This window comes from Silurus aristotelis (assembly GCF_946808225.1).
Source record: "Silurus aristotelis genome assembly, chromosome: 22".
Taxonomy (NCBI): Eukaryota; Metazoa; Chordata; class Actinopteri; order Siluriformes; family Siluridae; genus Silurus; species Silurus aristotelis.
In genome coordinates this window covers 5,209,942-5,233,687 of record NC_139595.1, presented here as the reverse complement: position 1 = coordinate 5,233,687, position 23,746 = coordinate 5,209,942, and the positions used below count along the sequence as shown (strand labels likewise).

General features: G+C 38.1%; 2 protein-coding genes across 2 annotated transcripts; both read left to right on the top strand.

Moving 5' to 3' along the window:
• The first annotated feature begins 713 nt into the window (after positions 1-713).
• Positions 714-13,138, top strand: LOC310717157 (uncharacterized protein). The gene is made up of 14 exons (XM_083524863.1): positions 714-785; positions 3,146-3,546; positions 5,086-5,188; positions 5,292-5,436; positions 6,653-6,735; positions 6,842-6,949; positions 7,037-7,167; positions 7,261-7,426; positions 8,323-8,417; positions 8,566-8,637; positions 8,880-9,560; positions 9,645-9,787; positions 9,955-10,622; positions 11,109-13,138. The coding sequence occupies exons 2-14, from the start codon at positions 3,459-3,461 to the stop codon at positions 12,655-12,657; spliced, it is 4,032 nt and encodes a 1,343-aa protein (XP_083380989.1). The 5' UTR covers positions 714-785; positions 3,146-3,458; the 3' UTR covers positions 12,658-13,138.
• A 1,747-nt stretch (positions 13,139-14,885) lies between these two features.
• Positions 14,886-22,021, top strand: LOC310717179 (uncharacterized protein). The gene is made up of 5 exons (XM_083524899.1): positions 14,886-15,400; positions 15,896-15,960; positions 16,075-16,147; positions 19,321-19,383; positions 20,075-22,021. The coding sequence occupies exons 1-5, from the start codon at positions 15,127-15,129 to the stop codon at positions 20,620-20,622; spliced, it is 1,023 nt and encodes a 340-aa protein (XP_083381025.1). The 5' UTR covers positions 14,886-15,126; the 3' UTR covers positions 20,623-22,021.
• Positions 22,022-23,746: the final 1,725 nt, after the last annotated feature.

The window sequence follows — 23,746 nt, the reverse complement described above, 5'->3', positions numbered from 1 at the left end:
TATGCACTCACTCATTTACACCTAGGTCCAACTAAGTGTTGTCAAATCACCAACAGGCATACAGACGAACAGCAGGGAAACCCAGAGGAACATGGACACAAAACTTACACACAAAGAGTACACAATGCACAGAACCAGAGATTCTGTAGCTGTGAGGCATTACAACAACACTATCTACTGGGTCAGATCATATATCATGACTTTGGAAATGCTCTATAATTTACTTTTGTATGTCAAGGTTGGTTAAAAGTGAAGAAGTTGGGCATGAGCTCTTAAACAGAATCTTATTGGTGCGTTTAGATATTATGTATTGCTTTATGAAACAAAAAAACAAATGGAAAGTAACACTATTTTGTGGCCACAAAGATGTTGATAAAGACATGAAGAGTATTGTGCTGTCTGGTTTGCAAAGTAATAGACATCTACAGACAAATAAACATAAACAAAATGACATCCTTTAACTCTAACATGGCTGTAATACACAGCTATGGGTGTAATTTATAATTTTCAGTTCATGTGGCACAGTGATACAGCTTTTTACATTTACATTTACATACACAAAGGGATTCCCCTTTCTCCCCTTTTCTCTCATGTTAGAAGCAGACGTGCTGCACATTTATAAAGTTATATATGCAGATGAATATAAGATGAATGTGGAGGATTAAAATGGAGAATTACATCTAAAGAGAGACCAAGAAGTCAGGAAGTCACTAAGGGAAGTTTGGTGGTTTCTTGCGTCACAGATGCTTTCTGGGGCTGCTTCTTGTGCCGGTGGAGCGAAAAAGGTAAGGACGGTTAAGTTAAGTCTTTTTTCTTATTTAGCCGCTGCTTTTTAAAACCAACTTTGCCCTGTTGTTATCGATGATGTTGTGGGCTTATCTGCAGAGGGTTTCTTTTACATCAAGCGCAATGTAGTATAGAGAGATTTGATCGTTGCTGATCGACACTATATGCCTGATGCAGAGGCAGGCCTTACATTGAGGTTGTTCATTTCCGTGCACAGCACCACAGAAAGAGAGAGACAGCTAAAATGACTGTGTCCGATGACAAAAAATTATCGAGAAAAAAACTAGAGAACCTAGTCAGCGAATGACTTGTAGGATATGGGCAATTTAAAAAAAAAGTTATAGTTTCTCCTGATGTTTTGCAATAAACAGATAGTAAAAGTAAGACACAATGTGAGGGTGTGGCTTTGATAACACTTAAATCTCGCACAACATGAATAGGAAGTAGGAGACAGTAGCACCACATGCTTATCCGTGGTCCTCAGACTAAGAAAGCATGACTGTGGTTACATTTCTAAAGAAATGACAGCTCCAGATTACTGAATGTGAGGATTTCGATAGGTTGTTGTGTGAAAATATTAGTATAGGTAACAGGAGATCAAGGGTTTTTATTTAAATGCAACAGTGGCTTATAGTAAAATGAAGCATTACGATGCTATTTAAGTCTATTTAGATGCAAACGTGTGTTATAATGAAAACAAGAACATTTGTTGGTTTGTTAGCTTGCATTTTGCTGTGGTTTTGTGCATATATTGACTTTTTGGGCAAAAGCTTGTCACTAAATAAAGAAAGGTTTGTGAAGCTGGAGTTTGTATTTTACACTTGCAGTCTGTAAACAATTGTGTGCATATTTGTGGTAAAATAAATACAATTTAATTAAAAAAAAAAGAGCCATAAAATGTAAATTAGATATATAAGGTCTATACACACCTTTTGATTATGCTGTATTTTGCTATGTGAACAAAAATAGCATCAAATAAATCTGCAAATAAAAATACAGAATACATCAAATTAATTAAATAAATAAATTTTTGACATTAGATATTAAATAACAGAAACGCTATAAGCTAAAAAATGGTGAAAAGGTTATAATAACCTGGTTGTTTAAGTGTGCACAGCATTTTATACCTGGGAATGTAACTGTGCTCAGAATGAACCAATCACATTCAATATCATGTTTAAAAGTAATTATCATGCAGCTGTCATCAATGAAGCCGTTCTGATCAACAACAAAAAAAGATCAGCTGTTGCTGTAAGATTTTGCCAGTTTTATCCATCTGTTAAAGTTATTGCCCACAAAGAGCATGTATGGTATGTCATGTGTTCAAAGGTATCGATCTGGACAGGGGTATAAAATAATTTCCCAAAATTTTAGATGTACCATTGGAAACCATAAAGATCATCATCAAGTAATAAAGAAAATGGAGCACCACTGTGACATCACCAGGAACAGGATGTCCCTGAAACACCAGGGAGGGTGCTAAGAGAGCTATAGCAATATTTATGGTGCTGCAGATATATCTCAGAAGTACAGATTATGACAAACATCTTTGAAGAAAGCTTTTTTTTTTTTTTACAAAAAAACAAACAAATAAACAACTGAGCTCAAATAAATCACCTCAAACCTGTGTGAGAAAATGTGTTATGGTCTTGTAAAAGAGATTACAAAAAATATAACAGCATTATTATTACCAAAAGTACAAACTCCATATGGTGAATCATGGTGGTGGCAGCTTAGGTGGGGAAAATCATCTATAGCTACAAAAAGCAGACGATTGTTGTGCAAGACCTTCAGGCATCTACTGGTAAACGGAAGATGAAAAGGAAATTCACGATTTACGACAGTGTCTCAAAGCATGCATCAAAATCAACACAAGACAGGCTTAACCAAAAGATTAATATTTTTTGAATGGCATTAGCCAGAGCCCAGATTAGAATCCAAATATTTGTATCATTTAAGTGGGTTCATTTTACCAGTCCATATGTGCCAGGCTGATGATTGGTTTAAAATAAAAATAAAAGTTGCTTCAGCAAAGTATTAGTTTAGGGGTGTGCACACTTATGCATCTAGATTTTTAAACATATTTTCTGCCATTAAAAAGTTGCAATTTGACACTGAGGGTAAAGGATTTATTTTATAAGATTTATATAGATTTTCAAAATTTTTTACATCAAGAAACCTGCCATTTGAACACGGGTGTTTATACCTTTATATATCTATTTATATCTATTGTTAATTTTTAATTAAAACAGCCTGGTTGTTACACCTGTACTCATATGTGGTGTACATACGTTGTTTTTTTCACTTTCAGTTGTTTCAATACTCTTAACATATTTCCTGTCTTGTTTGTTTTGTACAGACCACAAGCATTCAGCTCCGGGGCAACTGACATTCTTACAATAAAATCAGATATGCGTGACAGCCGAGATTTGCTGTGCAGTGATACAGAATGTAGCAGAAGCATAACTGTCTGATCAGTCCAGAAACAGTTAATTAATTAAAACTCAGGTATAAGAACAACACCACATATTCCAACACACGGCAATTGCCATGAGTGATTAAGGTGTCATCACTAAAAGCACAACAGCAAACCCACAAATAAATACACACATACAGACGCACACCCTTACACATACATCTGGATGTAAGAGTGGTGGTTGAAGCCGTGCATAATGAAGCGAGGACGAAGAAAATGTGGGAATAAAGAGAAAGTGTTCGGCTGCGACCTGATGGAGCATTTGACTGCAACCAGTCAGGAAAGTGAGTATTATTTCTCACATTGTATTCAATTTAGTAATAATAAAAAGACAATCGTTATACTTTGAGAGTTGCTTGTATAATGTTATAGCTTTGTATAATATAGTATTTCTCATGGGACTATTATCCTCATGAGCAAGTATTTATCATGAGACTTATTGACTTAAAGCCAACACACAGACAATCTTTAAGCCATTTATTTAAGGATAGACCTATGTTAAAAAATAATACACCTTTTAACTCTCAAACACTTGGAAATAAATGTGAGTATTCCTAACTCTTGAAAGTACACAATATGGACAAAAGCTTGTGGACACCTGACCATAAGATTGGCATGTGCTTTTTGAACATCCAATTCCACACTTAGTCTTCATTTGCTGTTATTAACCTCCACCCTACAGGGGAAGAAGTTCTACTAGGTTTTGGAATGTACTTGTAAAAATCTCATTCTGCAACAAGTGTTAGTAAAATATGGTGTAGGTGAGGAGGCCTGGAGTGCAGTCATCATTCTGATTCATCCAAAAGCTGTTTATTAGGGTTGAGGTCTGAAGATGTTCCACTTTAAACCATGTAAAGCATATCTTCATTGAGCTGGCATTGTCCACAGTGCCATTGTCATGTTGGAACAGGTTTGGGTCTCCTAGTTCAAATGAAGGAAAATTTAATGGATACTAAATCCAAAGACATCCCATATAAAATTGTGTGGCTTCAGCTTTGTGTGGTAATAGTTTTGGGGAAGAACCACATATGGCTGGAAAAGTTCAATTTTAGATGAGTTACGGTTACCAGTCTAAAAATTATTATGATTTTTATTGATAAATCGTATAGTTATGTTTAAGGTTGCGCAACACGAACAAAACAAAATGACAACAAAACGGCAAAATAGTTTTTTTTTGTCGTGTAATACAATCAAAGACACATCGAAGTGCAGACTTTTACTGCTGAGTGTAAAAACAACAAAAGAAACAAAAACCAAAACAAGACTAAAGTTAGGAATTGGGAACAAGACTGTGGCTACGCAACAAACTCACACGGGCTCAACAGCAGGTTCACAAGAAACACAAAAACTGGAACTGAAATAGTAGTGCTGATTAAAGTGAAATAAGTAGCAGGTGTGTGTGGTTATTGACGTCTGACATGCAGGTTCTGATGGGAAGTGAAGTTCCTGTCCTTTTCCTGCTACGCTGACATTTTTGTTTAGTAGTAGCTATATATACACTAGTTCTCATGCAAACGAAATTACTTATTCTCTAGTGCTTTTAAGAATAAAGTGCAGGGACATTTGAATCTACTTCAAAATCTTACAACTCCATATACACATGCAATCTCACCACACTGCTTTATTTTACTTAAATATAAACTTAAAAAGAAAACTTGTGGAATAAGGAATACACAGTATTTTGTTTGTAAAATAAATATAGTAAATTAATATTGAAGTTTCTATTCACTGAAATTATCAACATATACAAGTTTCTATTAACTGATAAATTATTAACAGTTTTTGGTCGATGACTCAAAATTACCTCTGTCTCTCCCTCCCAGTTCCTCACGTACTCCGCAGCTGCAGTGTATTCATTGAAAAGCATGGCATTGTCGATGGGATCTACAGATTATCCGGCGTGTCATCCAACACACAAAAATTAAGGTCTCTGCATTTTTATGTTTATTTATGAAAAAATTCACGTTTACACTCAATCTCTACTTTAAAGCATGATTGAGCTCTTAGTATCTTTTTTCTTTTCCAACAGGTCAGAGTTTGACTGTGAGGGTTTTCCAGACCTGTATAAAGATGTGTATCTGCAGGACATTCACTGTGTCAGTTCGCTCTGTAAGGCGTACTTCAGAGAGCTGCCCAACCCACTGCTTACATATCAACTGTATGACCATTTTGCTGTGGGTATCACACCTGAACAGTGATTGCACTTATACACAAACACGTGTAGAAACTCCCTTAAACTCCACTGCCTTCAAATGTAGATCAGGCATTTCACATTTCGTTCTTTAGGTGGTAAATCAACTTAATCAAAGTGATTGTTATTCCTGAGCGACCAGTAAAATTTATCCTGTGGGATTTTGATATTCATTCTGTCGTCACTAAAATGTTATCGGGTCTACCAGATAAACTTGAAAATGGTGCCGTTTTAAACCGTAACAACAATCTAACCAGTGTAATATGGTTTGTTAGCTAGCTGTCTGGCTAGTTAATTACAATTCGTTAAATGAGACTGGGATTTTATCTCAACTTGAATGGTTATGAACTGATAATTATTTATAAGCAGGCAACACTAATAACAATATGTTTTGTTATAACTGGCACTAAATGGGTCTCTGGTCAGCTTTATTGCTACTCTTATATTAGCAGGGCCGTTTCTAGCCTTTTTGGCACCCTATGCAAGATACCTTTTGTCAACCCCTCTACCGACGGCAGGGCAGGGTGGGGGCGCTCTCTGGTGCACCTACCCCAAACACCCATCCCGACGGTTGTGCACTCATCCACTGACTAGTTGCCTATGCCTGGAAATGGTGCTGTATATTAGCTTTCATGTCTTACAAGGGACCAGGATTCCAATATTTGAATCCCAGTTTTATACTTTTACATGACAAATTAACAGACAGCATCTTCTCAAGTATTTTAGTTAAGTGTGTCAAAGAAAGTAACATTACAATCAACTATGTTAGCTGGTTAGCTAGTTTTACAATAGTCACTTCATTTGGTAAGTGATATAAATCTTATTGTTTACCATTACTAAGTAATTTTATATGGAACGATCCCATAAATTAGAAGGTTGTTCGATAAACATGGGGCTTAGTAAATAAAAGTTTTGCCTTCTGCTTGAGTCTTTACTATTCGAGATACCAGCAAATACTTCAACTGCACCTTTTGTTTGAAGTAGGTGTTGCAGATCGTACTAGAAAAGTTTGTTCAGGTATTGTGGTGCGAGACCATTCAGTGCTTTTTCATTTGAACGCTACTAGCTGTATGCTTTGGCAGATAATGAATAGACAAAATGGCCTGATGGACCAAATTATTTAGTGATCTACATCATTTATATTATTATGTTCTATATCTATATAATCTTCATTTGTAATTTTTTTGCAAACTCTTTAGGAAGCGGTGGCTGTTCAGTTAGAAGATGAGAGACTAGTGAAGATCAAGGAAGTCCTGAAAGAGCTTCCACCACCCCATTTTCGGTAAATATGCAATCCCAGTTGGCGTCTACCTTAGTAAATAAACAAAATAAAACATTTGTAATAGTCACTATGTTATTATCTGGGGTTTCCTTGTGTTTTCCTGCAGGACTCTGGAATATTTGATGAAACACTTAATTCGGATGGCTGCATATTCAAGTGAGACAAACATGCATGTCAGAAACCTTGCCATTGTGTGGGCTCCCAATCTCCTTAGGTGTGTGTTTCTGTGTGTGAGTCAATTAAATATTTAATAAATGTACATTATAAATATACACTAAGGCTGTTTATTGGTTGAGTACAGATCGAAGGACATTGAGGCAACTGGTTTTAATGGCACTGCGGCTTTCATGGAGGTGCGAGTCCAGTCTATTGTGGTGGAATTTATTCTGAGTCACGTGAATCAGCTCTTTCCTGATTTGGATCCTGAACTAGGTACTCAGCCATTTACAATTTCATTTGCAATCAATGTATATGGCAGAAATTCTTTCAATATTATTATTATTTATTTTTCTTTTGCCTTTACAGCACCACCTTCAGAGCGCAGGAAGTCTCTTCCTTCACCATCCATAATATCAAGCCAGGAGGACCAATTCTTTAAGGCTTTGCCTTTTCAATATCCAGGCAACATGAGTCCTGGAGATGGTCCTCCACAAATGAGACCTTACCATGCTATCATTGATGGCACAGAAAAGTAAGACATAAGTCTACTAGTAGATCTAAATTGCTAAAGGTTAAATTGCTAAAGGTTGATGGTCACTCAAGCATTACACTTATATGTGGTTCTTCTCCAAACTGGAACCACAAAGTTGAACCCACACAATGGTATAGAATGCCTTTGTATACTGTAGCTTTATAATTTATCTTTAATGGATCTGATGGATATGTCAAGCTTCACTGCATATAGTCCTGACCCTACTGAACACCTTTGGGATGAATTTGAATATTGACTGCACTGCAGATAAATCATGTTTTCAAATCTAATGGAACATCTACCCAGTAGACCTGAGTGGGGAAAAGAGGTCCTTTATAAGTCAAAAAGCGCATATGTCGCTGTGGTGGGTCACTTGTCCACCAACCTTTTGGCTTTCCTTTACCATAGCTCAAGGTAGTAGTTGGTAGGATGTCAAATGGACAAGAATTGCTTGAAACATATAGTTAGTCATAATTTTAGAAATAGTTTTTTATAAAAGAATAGTTTACAAATAAATGAAAGGTCATTGGTGGACCTTTTTATCATTTGTATAATGTCCCTCTTTCCAAATATTTTTTGGCATTAGGGCACAGAATTAACTGCACTACTAAAAGGAATATTCACATTGTCCAAGATGGCTGCCTCCATCATTTTACAGCGAGAGTCTTTACTAAAGAAATAAATATGGTTTTAAGGTTATATTTAGGGCAAAGATCTTGGGAGAAGATTAACTTCTTAATATGTAAATTACAAGGAAAAACTGCATTTCAAGAAGTCATACATATTTAAAACTACGCATGTCTCAGCTGATTAACGTTAATGAGCATACTGAACCAATTTCTCAAACAAAAACAAAAATAATGTGTAAATTGGTGGCTCTTGTTTGTTTCTTTTAGGAGGAAGGGCTCACTAAAGGGCAGGAAATGGAAATCTATTTTTAATTTAGGCGGGAGACTTCAGGATCCTCGCAAAAAGAAGTATGCACCCAAGGGTAAGAGCACTTCAATTTATTTTTTATGTCGACATCATCGTCTTCATCATCATAGCAAAACGATTTTACTCTACTTTCTGAATTCATCTTTTATGCATAGCTTGCTTGCTAATCTTATTAATTTCTAATCCCTTGCTTGTCTATGCAGAGAAAGAGAAGAATGCACTAAGGCCTGCTAAAAGTATGGACTCTTTGAGCACAGGACCTTACACACCAGAAGGTATATATACTTCTACAGTATAGTTGTTGTTTTTTCTGTTTTTATGTCTGATCTTATGGATTCCAAATTTGTGAGCAAAACACAACAATGAAATATAAATAAAAATGTTTATTACTAGAAAAAATATATTTCTCGATTTTTTACAGGGTCAAATTATTAAAATGTTGCATTACTTTTTGAAAAATAATGTGTGCTTCTTGTTCATGGATTCATATTTTCATGGTTCTTTATTACTTTCTAAGATTCAAGGCGTGGCTCTCCACACCTATCTCCTTTAGCCATGCCCCCTGGAGTTGCCGAAGGGGGACCTGCTGTGGCAAGTGGATATGCAGTGACATACAGGCGCACGGGTGGGGCTAGTGTGAGCATGGTAAGCGGAGGGGGCGGGGCTCAGGGCACTTACAGGAGCCTGGATTCAGGGGCCGGGGCCAATGGCGAGAAATCACAGATTCCGACTCCAGCCATGCCCAGTAGGGCAGAGCGCCGTGCAGGAATGCACATTTCTGGGCCTTTTTCAGTGACCGTTCCTCTTCATATAACCTCTGGACTGGCGCTGGGAGTATTACAAGGAGGTAGAGCTGAGGAAGAAGAGCCAAAGCTGGGGCAGGACGAGGAGGAAAAGCCAAAGATAGACAAGCAGGAGAATGCAGAAGAGAAGGAAACAGAATTGGATGAAGGGAAAGTTCAGACAAATAGCAAGACAGAAAGCCTGATTGATGACAAGGAGAAGATGAATGATGGGGAGAAAGAAGTTCAAAGAGAAGACAGAGAGCAAGATGAGGCCAGGCATGAGAAGGGAGACGAGTCTGAAGATCAATGCCAAGAAGATAAATGTTCAACTGAGGACAACGTGTCAAACGAGACACAACAGGCCACAGATATACCTTTACTCAGTAAAGACATTGATGGACAAGACTACATGGGTAAGAAGATGACCTTGACATATACATATCATATGAACCATATGAATGAATTAATCTCTAAATCCATATTATCTGCTACCTCAGTCATGAAAGGAGGAGTGATACACTGTCCTGAAGAAGATGAGTGTCAATATGAGAGTTTGTCCAATTTTCAAGATGATCTTACTCTAGATTTCCAGGACACATTTGGATTCTTGGATATGATGGATATGCCCACCTCAAACCAGGTATATGTAACAGAAGTATTTTTCTGACCTTAATATTGTACTAATATTATATTTACTTTTCAACATAAATTTTACCCTATTGTTGCTAGTTTGTAGTTTTTCATCTTTCTTTCTTTTTTACACAAGTTTACACAAGCAATCTTCTCATGTTTTGTGGTGTCCCCCAGCTTAATGAGTTCTCAGTGGAGCCCCCTGCTCATGAAATCGAAGATGATGAAGAGGAAGATAAGCAGAGTCCATTGCAGAGCCATTCTCATTATATAGAAACCTCCCAGTTGAACTTGCCTGTACAAACAAGCAGGGCAATTTCAAACAAATCACAAAGCCTTCCTTATAAAGCTGGTCTTTTCCTGCCAGTTATGTCCTTATCTTCTGAAGAAGACAGTTATGGGCCTAGTGATGATGATGTTGATGATGATGATGAAAGCAGTGATTCAGGAAAAGGTGAATACGAAGACATGTTCATCAAAAGTCTACCCACAAGCCATTTTTATGAGTTAAACTGGTCAAAACCCCCAACTATTATCTTGGACTCTGAAAGCGATGTAGATTCTCACAGCAAGAGCCAGTCTGAGTGCTTAATTCAATCTCATGCCATGGGCGAGAACATTCAAGATCCACCCTCTGCCAGTCATTTAAACGATACGGAAATCATTATCAGTAATGCTGTTGATCATTGCTCAAATGACAGCGATTTCAGTTCACTGCCTTTAGTGACAGATGGAGAGAATGATGGAGAAGATAGAAGTGGTATAAAAGAGATTGGGACTGTAAAAACACCAATTCATGAGGAAAATATAAATTTGGAAATTACGGATGAAACACCTGCCTGCAGGTAAGTAGCTCACAACAAAACACCACATTGCATATCCCATGTGTGCCTCACTGTGTTTTAAAAATATGTTTAAAGTAACATTTATAGAGAAATAAAAGTAGTTCACTAAACGTTCTTTCGTTTTACCTTAAATGTTATAATGTTTCCCTTTTACAAAAGCTACCAATAAGCCAAAAACTATTTATCAAACACAGGAGGAGCCTTTTAAAGGATAAAACAAACCACAGAACTTATATGGTACCAGTATAAAGAACCATTTCTGATACCTTTGTTTATTTTTAGAACCATACACCATTGAAATGATACAGAATTGATTCTTGCTTCATGGCCTGGAATTAGCTCTGCCTCTTTTCCATTAAAAAAAAGAGATGTCAAAAAATCTTAGCATATGAGTTCAGACTCAAAAAATTGCTCATTTAACTTTTGTGTATAAAAGCTAAATAGTTTTTGTGTGACAGTTGTTGTTTTTTTTGTTACTGTTTACAGTCACGATGACAGTCAATTTGCAGAAGATGAAAATGAAGAGGACACTTATTTTGGTCCAGACCCACCTTCTACCACAGTGGAAGCAAGCAACAGTGAAACTGTTGAGCCAACTGTTGATATGACTGTTATCAATGAGGACCCTTCAGGCTCTGATGATCAGCAGGAGAGTACTGATAATTACGTTGACAATGCTGAAAGTGAAAATATAACAGATATGACAAGCCCTGACGTAGAGAAAACTCAAATGGAAACTGTAGTTGTGCATACCCACATGCAAGAAGAGCTGGATGGAAATGAGCTGGAAGGCTTGGTGGTGGGTGAGGACAGGGAAGTTGGTGAGGGGGTAGAGGAGCAGAGAGACGAAAGGGAGACCAAAGAAGAGACGATTATAAAGGAAGAGAGCATGGAAAGTGAGGACAGTGAGGGGTGGGAGAATGATGACTGTCCTATAGATCAGATTAATAAGGTTCAGCTGGAAAAAGAAAATGATATGGTTCCACAAGAGGAGCAGATCTTAGATGTAGAAAATAAAGGGGAAGAGTTTGATGTTGAAAAGCAGAAGGAAGACAGTGACAGAGGAGAAGAGGATGATCAACAAACCGAGGAGGATGACGTAGAGGAGGAAATTGAGGCACAGAAAGACTGTTATTTAGAAGACGTTGCAGAACTTAAAAAGGGAAGCGTTCCTGAAGAGCTGATTGAAGAAGACGACAGGCTTTCGGTGGACGGCGAGGAACGACAGATTGAAAATGAAAAGGAAAATTTGAGGGAGGAGAAACTTGAAAATCCTTCTAGATTAGATAGAGAGAAACCAGTAAGACCTCCGAGAATGAAAGACAGAGACGAAGGAGGAAGTGCAGCGCTTGGGCTAGGTGTGGGCCGGACAGTGATTATATCGCAGCAAAAAATATACCAAGTCAAAGCTGTTCCTGTTGTACCACCAAAACCACAGCATTCTAAAATCACTGCTTTTAGACAACAGTTCCAACAGAAAGATATTGAGAGACAACATAAATCCATACAGCCCACATGGGCCGAGAGACAACATACAGACAAAGAGATTCCAAAGAAAGAAAGTGAAAATGCAGAAAACAGACATGCAGATTTAGCGGATGTAGCACAAAACCATGACTACAACTACACAGAGCAAGAAAAAGAAACAGGGAACGACAGGGAAACGACAGAGGAAAACCAGGCAGATCCGGTGAAAAAAATACATCCCCAGGACACAATGTCATCTAATAGTTCAGAAGGGGAGATAGAACAGGACAGAGAAGAACAGAAGCAAAGGGACCTGGAAAAAGGAAGAGGGACCTTGGATGGAGTGAGTTTGAGAAAAGACAGACAGAAGGAATTAGACAAGGAGGCAAAAAGATCCAGCGGAATTAGTATGTGCTTCGACGAAGCTGTCGCAAGGGCAACGGGTAAACGATACAGAGAGAAGGAGTCTATTGATAAAGACAAATTCGTAGATCAGTGCGAAAGGAATGAGCAGAAAGAAGGACTGAACCAGAGAAAGCCAGTGGAGGAAGAACAGAAAACTGACTGATTTAAAAAAAAGTGTGAATGTGTAAAATAGGATGTTTATAGCTACCCCTTCCCCACCAGCTCCCACCACACGCAAATTTTCATATACAAATCACACACAAATTCGATAGAGTTCAAATTTCCTAATATTTTTGCATATCCTTGTCATTCTGATCTGTAAAAACACCATCTCTCTCCATGTGTGTTGTTGTTCACACCTTGCACATAATTAATCAGCAGCATTTGTGTATATTGTATATGCTTGTTTAAAAAAAATAAAAAAAAAACTACTGTGTAAATGCAGAGATTTAGAACCACAAGAATGTCATGTTGTAAAAACAAGATTGGGGAAATACTGCTAATGGAAAAAAAAATTAAATAAATTGGCAACTGTGGATTTCTTGCATTTCATGCACTGTTTCTTGTACAACCTTGTTTACAAAATGAATGAGGTATCAGTCTCGGACATTGGTTATCTAATAAAGTCATATTGCCTTGTAAAAGTGAATTGTTCGCCTTTTTCATTCTGATTATGAAAAAGATTATGAATACGGTTACTACCTTACTAAATAGTACACCAGAATCAGCATTACCATTATTAAAAAGTATGTTTGTACTTTACAAGGAATTTAGTATGGTTACAAGAGCATCCAGTTGTACATTTTTAATAAATAAGTAAATAAAGAAAATAAAAAAGTAGTATTGCACATTTTTTGTAAAAACAAAAAAAACCCAAAACAAATAAAATAAGGATTACTGCACAGAAAAATAAAAAATAATGAAATTAAAAGAAGTATTTCACATATATTTTTGATTCCTGCTGTTTGGTGTTCTGCAGCGCTGATCAGAAGGCAAAAGTTCAAAAAGTATATGGCTTGGATGTTGAGTGATCCAGAGTGATTTTCTGAGCCCTTTTGCTCACTTTGGATATAGTCTTCTGATGTCTGATTTTGTATCTTTTCCAAACCAGACAGTTATTGAAGTGCACAGGACAGACTTGATGATGGCTGTCAATGTGGAGTCAATGCCATTGTCCCACTCTTTAAGAGATGGTTGTGTCCAGGAACCTGAATGACTCCCCTGCTGCCACAGTGCTGTTCATGACCGTGAGTGGGGGGAGTGCGTGGTGGGCTTCTCCTGAAATCCACAATAATCTCCACCATTTTCAGCATGCTAAAAGTTACCACCTTGGGTAAATATAAAAATTAGGTCCAAGAATCAATGACTGAATGGTGAAGATCAGGATTTCAAGCCCCAACATTGCCAGGCTGCCACTGTTGGGCCCTTTAGCAAACCCCGGAACTTTGTCTGCTCCAGGGGTGCCATATCGCCCTGACTACAGACAGAAAGAATAACACTGTCCTGTAATGTATATATGTGACAAATAATGGCTCTATAGCAGTGGTGGACAGTATCGAAGTAAATGTAATTAATTACTGTACTTAAGTACAGCTTTTTTTGCATATCTGTACTTTACTGAAGTATTTCCATTTTGGGAGATTTCACTACATTTCAAAGTCAAATATCTTACTTTAAACACAGCTACATTTTCAGGTTTTTTTTATGAGTTGATAAAAACGTAACTGGTCAAGCACACAGCATGCCACCATTAGGATCGAGCACGTGCTCTGTTTTAAACCCTGTTTTAAATGGCGCTTGGTGGTATCTACTTACACTAACATACATTTCAGCGTCCAGTCAACAGCAAGCAGAACATTTGGAGTTTCTACATTTATAAAAGAAACTCCTGACTCGAACTCGCCACAGCACCCGTGGCCTTGTTTTTTGGAAGCAGTTGAAAAGACGCTTTTGGGCTCATGATCATTTTAATCGATAACAATCAGTGTTTGACTTATTAATATCATTCTACTAATAAATTGGTGTGTTACGAGTAACTGAAAGTCTTTTCACATAAACTAAGTTGATTAAGCAAAATTCTTGTGACGAAAATGATAATAGGAACATAATAGCCATAATAAATCATAGTACTTTGGATACTTATGTACATTTGAAGGCAAATGCTTTTGTACTGTTACTCAAGTAAACGTTTAAAAGAAGCACTTTTATTGGAGTAATATTTAAACTAGTGTATCCTTACTCAAATAAATGGTTTGTATACTTCGTGCTCTATAAGTAATTTCTATTGTTTGATGCGTACTGCGTAATAGTACCTACTATTTAGTATGTTTTTATAAAGGGGGAGTTTGGCCGGAACCAATAAAACGCCAGGGTTTGCGGAAGTTAAACACTATTGGTCGAAGCGACGTCACTAAACGCGGAAGTGAACGCTTAAAACTAATGTAAACATTTTGTGGCTCGAGTGTTCCTGAAAATAGCGGTTTCTTGGACTAAGGCTGTAAAAACAAATTAGAGGGATTTTCATTGTCAGTGAATTCGCGTCTTACAGGTGGTTACGGTGTTATCGTTATCATATGATTATTTGGGCTTGAAAGCTTCACCAACGCGAAACAGATCTCGTTTCCTGAGAACAATGTCTTCTGTCGATATCCACTCACAGTTAGCGTCCATAATAGAAAGGTTTGCGAAGGGAGCGTTGGTAGAGATGACCAGAATCATAGATAAGGACTCGGCGCTTTTACGAGCGGAGATCGCGCGGAGGCAGATGGATGTCGAGGCGCTTTTGTGCAAGCTGCAGTACGCGGAAAGTGAGCTGAGGTCTGCGCGTCAAGCTGCTGCTACCCGCCAGTCTGCTCCCAACCGCCGCTCCGTGGCTGTACAAGTTACCATCTCTGCTGCCCTGCAAGGTAAAGTCGATCCTGAAGTCTGGGGGTCATCAAAGAACCCCGGGTGGATCATCTTTCTGGGTATAAAAACGTTCACGGAGTCTCTTTTGGAGCAGAGCCTTTATTGGGTTTCCATGGAGTACACAACGTTGATCATATGTAATTCAGTTCCAATGCAGTGAGATCCATATCTTTTTTATAAGGCTTTTCAGGATCACATCTTTAGATAGTGGAACATGGGGTTCCTCAAAAGTTCTTGGGTTTTATTCCCTCTCCCAAAACCAGGCTAAGAAGTTAAGTAGCTCTTCTAAATGACCTCCTGTGTGTATCTGTCATCTTTTTTTGTTGATAATCAAGATACAATCGTACCTTTTCTAGAAACCCTGGTTTGATAAGCATTGCAGACACTGCAGTAGTGGGGTCTGGTATCTGGAGAGTTAATATTAATGCCTATTCGTACACCATTGACTGCAAGATATAAAGCCATAAGCAAGATGTTTTTTTGCTTAACTACAGACTGTAAGGAAACGCACACAAACGTACACTTGGATGATACTTCTGTGCATTCTTCCAACTCGAAGGTATTTTATTCATTGTTGTATTATTTTTTTCTCGTCAATGCTGCTCCTTTTTAATAATAATAATAATAATAATAATAATAATAATAATAATAATAAAACATTTCCCTTTTACAGCCAGAGGAAAGAGCCGAATTGTTTCAGGTGAAGGAGGAGAGGACCGAGCTGAAGCCATGGGACAATGCAGATGGTAAACCAAAACCACCTTCTGTATATTCAGATAGTCAAGTCAAGTCAAGTCAAGTTTATTTGTATAGCGCTTTTCACAACAGACATTGTCTCAAAGCAGCTTTACAGAAAACAACAGTGAAGGTAAATGGTGTGCGTTTGTCCCTGATGAGCAGCCGTGGCGACAGTGGCAAGGAAAAACTCCCTTAGATGATATGAGGAAGAAACCTTGAGAGGAACCAGACTCAAAGGGGAACCCATCCTCATATGGGTGACATCAAAAGTTTGGTCATAAATCTTTCAACAATACAGAACAATTTGTGATCATCATAGATCCAGCATCAGCTTCTCCATGCCAGGGCCTTTAAACACTCGGCATCTACTTCTCCATGATCATCCATAGGTCCATAATCTTCACGAGGTGGGACGTGACTGGAGCTGGCCAAACCTCAGGAAGCCTCGGGATGGGGAGAGAAAGAGAAGCAGTGGAGAGGAATTAGCGTAGCTGCTGTTCATGATATTAACAGCACAAGTTGATAATGTGCATGTGATCAGATGTTCTGGAGCACAAGGTTGTGATGTGATGTGCGTGATGTGTGTTATGTGTAGGCTTTGCTAAAAAGATATGTTTTTAATCTACACTTAAACTGGGAGAGTGTATCTGAACCCCGAACACTGTCAGGAAGACTATTCCAGAGTTTAGGAGCTAAATGTGAAAATGCTCTACCGCCTTTAGTGGACTTTGCTATTCTAGGAACTACTAGAAGCCCAGAGTTTTGAGATCTCAGGGAGCGTGACGGATTGTAGCGTGTTAAGAGACTGGATAGATACATGGGAGCCAAACCATTTAGTGCTTTATAAGTGAGTAGCAGTAGTTTGTAGTCTATTCGAAACTTAATAGGAAGCCAATGTAGGGACGATAAGATTGGGGTTATATGATCGTATTTTCTTGACCTAGTAAGAACTCTTGCTGCTGCATTCTGAACTAACTGAAGCTTGTTTATTAATGATGCAGGACATCCACCTAGTAATGCATTACAGTAGTCTATTCTAGAGGTCATAAACGCATGGATGAGCTTCTCTGCATCAGATATAGATAACATATTTCTTAGCTTAGAAATATTTCTAAGGTGAAAGAAGGCTGTTTTTGTAACTTGATTGATGTGATTTTTAAAAGATAAGTTGCTGTCTAAAATAACTCCCAGGTCTTTTACCGTTGAACTAGTAGTTACAGAACAACCGTCTAAATGCAGGCTGAGATGCTGGAGCTTCTGTGTACTATTTTTTGGGCCGATGAGCAAAATCTCCGTTTTATCAGGATTTAATAGCAGAAAGTTATGGGTCATCCAATCTCTTATTTCTTCAACACACTCAGTTATGCGAGCTAATTGAGCTGTATCGCCTGGTTTGGATGAAATATATAGCTGGGTATCATCAGCATAACAATGGAAGCTAATTCCATGCCTTCTAATAATATTTCCTAATGGAAGCATGTATATTGTAAAAAGCAGGGGTCCCAGAACTGACCCTTGTGGCACGCCATAATTTACTAGCATTATCCTGGATAGCTCTCCATTTAAATCTACGAAATGGTAACGATTGGACAGGTAGGATTTAAACCAGCTTAATGCCTGTCCCTGAATACCGATGTAATTCTGTAAGCGATCGAGGAGAAGATCATGATCTATAGTGTCGAACGCAGCACTAAGATCTAGTAAAACTAATAGGGATATGTAGCCTTGGTCTGAAGCTAAAAGCAGGTCATTAGTGATTTTAACTAGAGCAGTTTCTGTGCTATGATGGGGCCTAAAACCTGACTGAAACTCTTCAAAGATATTGTTCTCCTGCAAGTGGTTACATAGCTGGGCAGCGACAATCTTTTCTAAAATCTTAGACATAAATGGGAGATTTGAAATTGGTCTGTAATTCGATAGCGTGTTTGGATCCAGATTAGGTTTTTTAATGAGGGGCTTAATAACTGCTAACTTGAGGGATTTAGGGACATGACCTAACGATAGTGAGGAGTTAATAATATTGAGAAGAGGCTCACCAGCTGTATATAACACTTCCTTCAGTAGTTTAGTGGGAATTGGATCTAACTGACATGTTGTTGATTTAGCTTTCATAATAGCATCATACAGCTCTTCCTGTCCTATACATGTAAAACAGTGTAGTTGTGGGGTTGTAAGTACGATTGTGTCGGGAGATGCTGTCAGAGGTTGAACTGCCACAATTGTTTTTCGAATGTTATCTATTTTTTCAGTGAAGAAATTCATAAAGTCTTCACTACTAAACTGTGATGGAACACATTTTTCAGATCCCTGATTTGTTGTTAATTTAGCGACTGTACTGAAAAGGAACCTGGGATTGTTTTTGTTATTTTCTATGAGTTTGCTCAGGTGTTTAGCTCTAGCAGCTTTTAGCGCCTGTCTGTAGCTAAGCATACTGTCTTTATACGCAATTCTAAATACCTCCAATTTAGTTTTCCTCCATTTTCTCTCCAGATTACGTGTTGTTCTCTTTAGGGCATGCGTATGACTATTATACCAAGGTGCAGGTGCTTGTTCTCGAACCTTTTTTAACCGGATGGGGGCAACAGTGTCTAAAGTGCTAGTGAGGATAAGGTCTATGTTGTTCGCCATCTCATCAAGATGATCAGCATTTATGGGTTTAATGTGAAACTGAGATAAATCAGGCAGGTTATTTATGAATCTGTCCTTAGTGGTTGGAATAATAGTCCTACCAAGTCGATACCGTGGTGAAACACGGTTAATCTGCTCTACCGGTAGTGTGTACAGTAGGAGATAGATTATAATTCCACTTGAAGGTAAACCTGTGCTTTGCAAACACTTTTTTTTCACAGTCCATCAGAAAAGTCCCACCGCTTATCAGATATTATTTGGATGGTGGTCCATCCACCTGAGTTTTGTTCTCATATCCATACTGGCCTCCTAATTTAACACACCATTACTCAAGTCTGTCTTATTCAACTTAACTTCAACTTAGCCAACATTTGTGCAATCAGAGTCTGTTTCTGATCACTTTATTTATTTTTTTATTAGGAAGGCTGATATATGACAAGGCTGCTGTGCATGATTTACTTGTAGCACATGTGTACCTGATAAACTGGCGAACATTTTCTGGGTATTCTTAAATACATTGCCAAACTGAAACCGTTTTTCACTATTCATATAGAGATAGAGGAGACTCGTGTTTGCTGGGAGGAGGAGCAAAATGCATCCAACACATCGGGAGAAGGTGAGGCATAGAAGTATTGTAGTCATAATGATATATATATATATAATCACACACACTATATTGCCAAAAGTATTGGGTCACCAAGTCATAAGAATGGTATGTGCTTTTTGAGCATTGCATTCCGCATTTAGTCCCAATTTGCTCTTATTATTCATTTCACTCTTCTGGGAAGATGTTTCACTAGTGCTTTAGTATAGATATTTGTGTTCATCAGCCACAAGGTATTAAGAAAGGCAGGTACTGATGTAGGTGAAGAGGCCGGGGCTGCAGTCAGCATTCCAATTCATCCCAAAGGTGTTCAGTAGGGATGAGATGCGCTCTATAGCAGTACACTCAAAATCTTTCTCTCCAAAGCATGTAAACCAGATCTTTAAGGAGCTCACTTTGTGCACAGGGGCTTTGCCATGCTGGATCAGGTTTGAGTTTCCAAGTTCAAGTGAATGCAAAATTGTATTATAGACTAAAGTCGTCCTGTACAATTGAGGGCCTCCAGCTGTGTGGTAACAGTTTGGAAAAGAACCACATATAGCAGGAAAAGATCAGGTGACCCAATACTTTTGGCTATGTATATAGGAGCACAAATCTGGCTTATAATAGTGTTTTAGGTAGCATTCTTTTACATAGATTAATATAAAAATAAAATACAGATTTCATTGTTTATGCAGACTCCAGAATGTCTTTTATTCTGCAGGTCTTAATGAAGCCAAACCTGGTGTTATTTGGGACTCGGCCGATCTAGAAGACTTCACCATGAGACCCGAGGCAACACAAGACACCACTAATATAGTTCCTGAACCTCACAGCACAAATACATCCCCAAACTCAAGAGAGGATAACGCCACTCACTATCAGTATCAGCAAAGCACAGAATGTGATTTCGTTCAGCAAAGACCCAATCGGTTTACTAATGCTAACGCCACATCGTTTCCTCCAATCAGTGAGCAGAGGGTTGATGGGGCGGGGGAGAAGAGTTCACGGTGCGATCAGTGCGGTAAAACTTTCACCACGCGCTTTTACTTGAAAATCCATCAGCGTATCCACACGGGCGAGAGGCCCTACACCTGCCTACAGTGCGGCAAGCGCTTCTACTGCAACTCTCACCTCATTTCCCATCAGCGCTGCCACACGGGAGAGAAGCCCTACAGCTGCGAGGAGTGCGGCAAGTCATACTCCCATTTAAACTCTCTGAAACTACACCAGCGCAGCCACAACGAGGAGGAGATCTGCAACTACTGGTGACTTCGAATGCCATTTTATAGCCTTTTTTGGATTTTCACAAACGCACACGGGTGTGCCGATTTAAACAATTATACGAATATGGCGCAAAATGTAAGAGACACAGTACATGTGGACTATGTAGACTTCTAATTTCACTTTGAAAGAAAATGGAAAAATTTATAAGCAATACATTGTGACTTAGAAAGTCAAACAAAGACAGTATTGTGATCCTACTGTAAACCCTTTTCATATCGACACAAAGCCTAGTCTAAAATTTTAACTGTCCTTTTATTTTACATTTAAATTAACGTGATTTGGGTAGCCAAAACTTTGGTTGCTTTTTTTTTTAAATTCATTTTGAATGACTTTTATGTAGATTACATGTAAACGAGTCTTGCATCCATGTGTTCAGTATCACGTTGACTGGAGTTAATATCAGTACACACCTCAAAAGACCTTAAAATCACTTGTACGCTTTTAGAAAATGTTCCTCGTCACTGGCATTCGTACCGTTAGTATATATCTTTTCTATAAGGTATAGCGTACATATAAAGCTTTAAATACAAATTATACAAAGGATCGAAAATCGTTTTTTAAAAGTTACACCCTATCACAAAGACACTTTGAAGTTTTCACTCCCAGTGACGAGCAAATGTAGTACAAGTGGAACATGTGTTTCTGAAATCAGACACACAACCCTGTCTTTCACAGAGACTGCTGAGCAAAGAAGTGATTCGGTTTCAAGACCGGTCCCTGTCATTCAACATCTGCTCATCCATTCTTATAGATAGTGATCGAGTGTCTGAAACGACAGAAAGTTGAGTGAGTTTCTGAACAACAATTAAACAGTTTGAGTTGCTTGTCAGATGAGTTTAGCTCCAGTCACTAAACATGTCTGATCCACATCATTTTGCTGTGAGAGAAAGTTTTACTGAATTGCGTTCCGATTGGACTGTTCCATTTGGTCACGATTCACTACAGTCAATACTGCGAAATTGTTTGTTTTGGTGTCGTGCGTATGTTTTAATTTCTTTCAGTTTCAACCTGAAAGCTGAACTCTGTGTAGCATATCATTATTGACTTTTTGTTTTTCATTCCTGCTGGTTATGATTGACAAGCGACCCCCTACAACCATTTTTGAATTTGAATTTAGAAAAGTTCCGTTCTTCATATGATAGCAGTTCAATTTGCTAATCCCAGATTCTTGATAAATATCACACCACACCACACCACTCTGTTTAAACCTGCAACTAAGCAGATCTGAATTTGATGTAAGATTATTAAGTTATTTAGAGTTATTTATAGATGTTGACCCTATTTACTATTCAAACATAATTTCTGATGACTGATATTGATTTGTGCTGGTAGAGTTATAGTTAACTTTGCACATGCCAAATTAAAATGACTGAATTTTGGCCTTTACAGATGACCTTTATTCTCATTTGTAAAGACAGCATGTTTAACCAGGATATAACTGGTGCACGGGAAGAACAAGCATATCCATGTGAAGCACATATTTTTTTATTAATTTCAGTCAGCTATTCTATTTGGTCCAGTAAAGTCGATTGTATAAAGGAGTTATAAAGCTGTAGTCCCATGTCTGTATTAAAATTCATCATCATACACGGCACAGCAGGTAGCGCTACGGTCGAACGGTTTAAGGATGACATGTTTGCGTCATGTCCATGAGTTTAGCACTTTCCTCCTACCTTCTAAACACATTGTGATGGGTGGACAGGCAAAAAAGTATGCCGTTGAGTGTGCATTGTGCCCCATGATAGACTGATGTCCCATTCAGGGGATGTTTCTGAAAATAGGCTCAGTGTCAACAAGCGGTTGTTCAAATTTCATATTGACACAATGTCAAAAATGTTAATTATTTGGAGAAATGTCCACTTATTTTTCTTTGTATTTATTAACTTGTCTGGTTAGCCATGACATTGGTTTCTTCTTTAATTCATTTTATAACGACTGATGTAGATAACAAGTAAAGGAATCTTATATCAAACAGTTTACTATTGTGTAAATGGAAAATTCATATCATTACTCACACTTTGAAAGACCTCAAACTTGTACTTTGTCAGAAAATGTTTCATCACTGGAATTTTTACCTTTATGTACAGTATAGTGAACCTATGAGGCTTAATTTTAAACAGTATGTAATGGATCTAAAATAGCATTTAACAAATAACCCCATCTTTCACAGACTGTGGAGAAGGAAGTGATATATTTTCAGGCAGGACCCTATCATTCAACATCTGCTCATCCATTTATTTAGATAAGAGTGTCCGAAACCACAAAAAGGTGTCTCTTCATGTAAATGGGTTCTGCACTTCCTTCTATCTTCCAAACACTCTGGCAAAAAAAGTATGACATTGAGTGTGTGCATTGTGCTCTTTTATATACTAATATCCTATTCAGAGTGTGTTTCACAGAATAGGCTCTGGATCAAGACTTGTGTCAAGCAGATGTTCAAGAGAAATACAGATTGTCCCTGACTTAAAATGGAGATGTGTTCCGACAACCCCATCGTAACTTGAAAACAAGTCGAGACATGACCTAGCCTACCTAGCAGCCCTAACGAAAGGTGATGGTTATGGGGAAGTATACTGTAATTTAATACTTTTACAAATGACAGTACTTAATTTAGCAAAACAGAGCAATTTACAGTACAACAATGTATAAACTTTACAGTATATATACGTATGTGGGAGTGGGCACGTAGACGAGCACCAGTTCGTGAGTTCGAGCGGAGCCAGACACTGTCTGGCAACGCTGATTAAAAGGAGAGACGAGCTCAAATTGGCCTTTAAAACACCAAAAACAAAAAAATACACGCTTTAAAACCGAGACAACTGAACTCTGGCGAGCACTGGCGAGAGTAAGGCATCTCACAAGGCAGGAGACGCATACATCCTGGCAGCGTCCCAATGTATCGTATCGCATATACGCTGGTACATTTGCCTGTCGCACGAAACGTAAAATATATTTACAATTTTGTTGTATTGCTATTGCCAATGTAAGATCGAAAAATCGTAAGTCGAACCATCGTAACTCAAGGGTTAGTAACTACCTATGTGTGACACAATATACTTTAGAAAACGCCATTGTCGTTGTTGTGATTCAACGAAATTAGTTTGGTCGC

Excerpts from the sequence above, each read along its gene's own strand:
- LOC310717157 (XM_083524863.1), top strand. The coding sequence starts at position 3,459 with ATGAAGCGAGGACGAAGAAAATGTGGGAATAAAGAGAAAGTGTTCGGC. Across the intron at positions 8,418-8,565 it reads AAAGAAGTATGCACCCAAGG|AGAAAGAGAAGAATGCACTA; the intron begins GTAAGAGCACTT and ends TTGTCTATGCAG. Across the intron at positions 8,638-8,879 it reads AGGACCTTACACACCAGAAG|ATTCAAGGCGTGGCTCTCCA; the intron begins GTATATATACTT and ends TTACTTTCTAAG.
- LOC310717179 (XM_083524899.1), top strand. The coding sequence starts at position 15,127 with ATGTCTTCTGTCGATATCCACTCACAGTTAGCGTCCATAATAGAAAGG. Across the intron at positions 15,961-16,074 it reads TGCATTCTTCCAACTCGAAG|CCAGAGGAAAGAGCCGAATT; the intron begins GTATTTTATTCA and ends TCCCTTTTACAG. Across the intron at positions 16,148-19,320 it reads GCCATGGGACAATGCAGATG|AGATAGAGGAGACTCGTGTT; the intron begins GTAAACCAAAAC and ends CTATTCATATAG.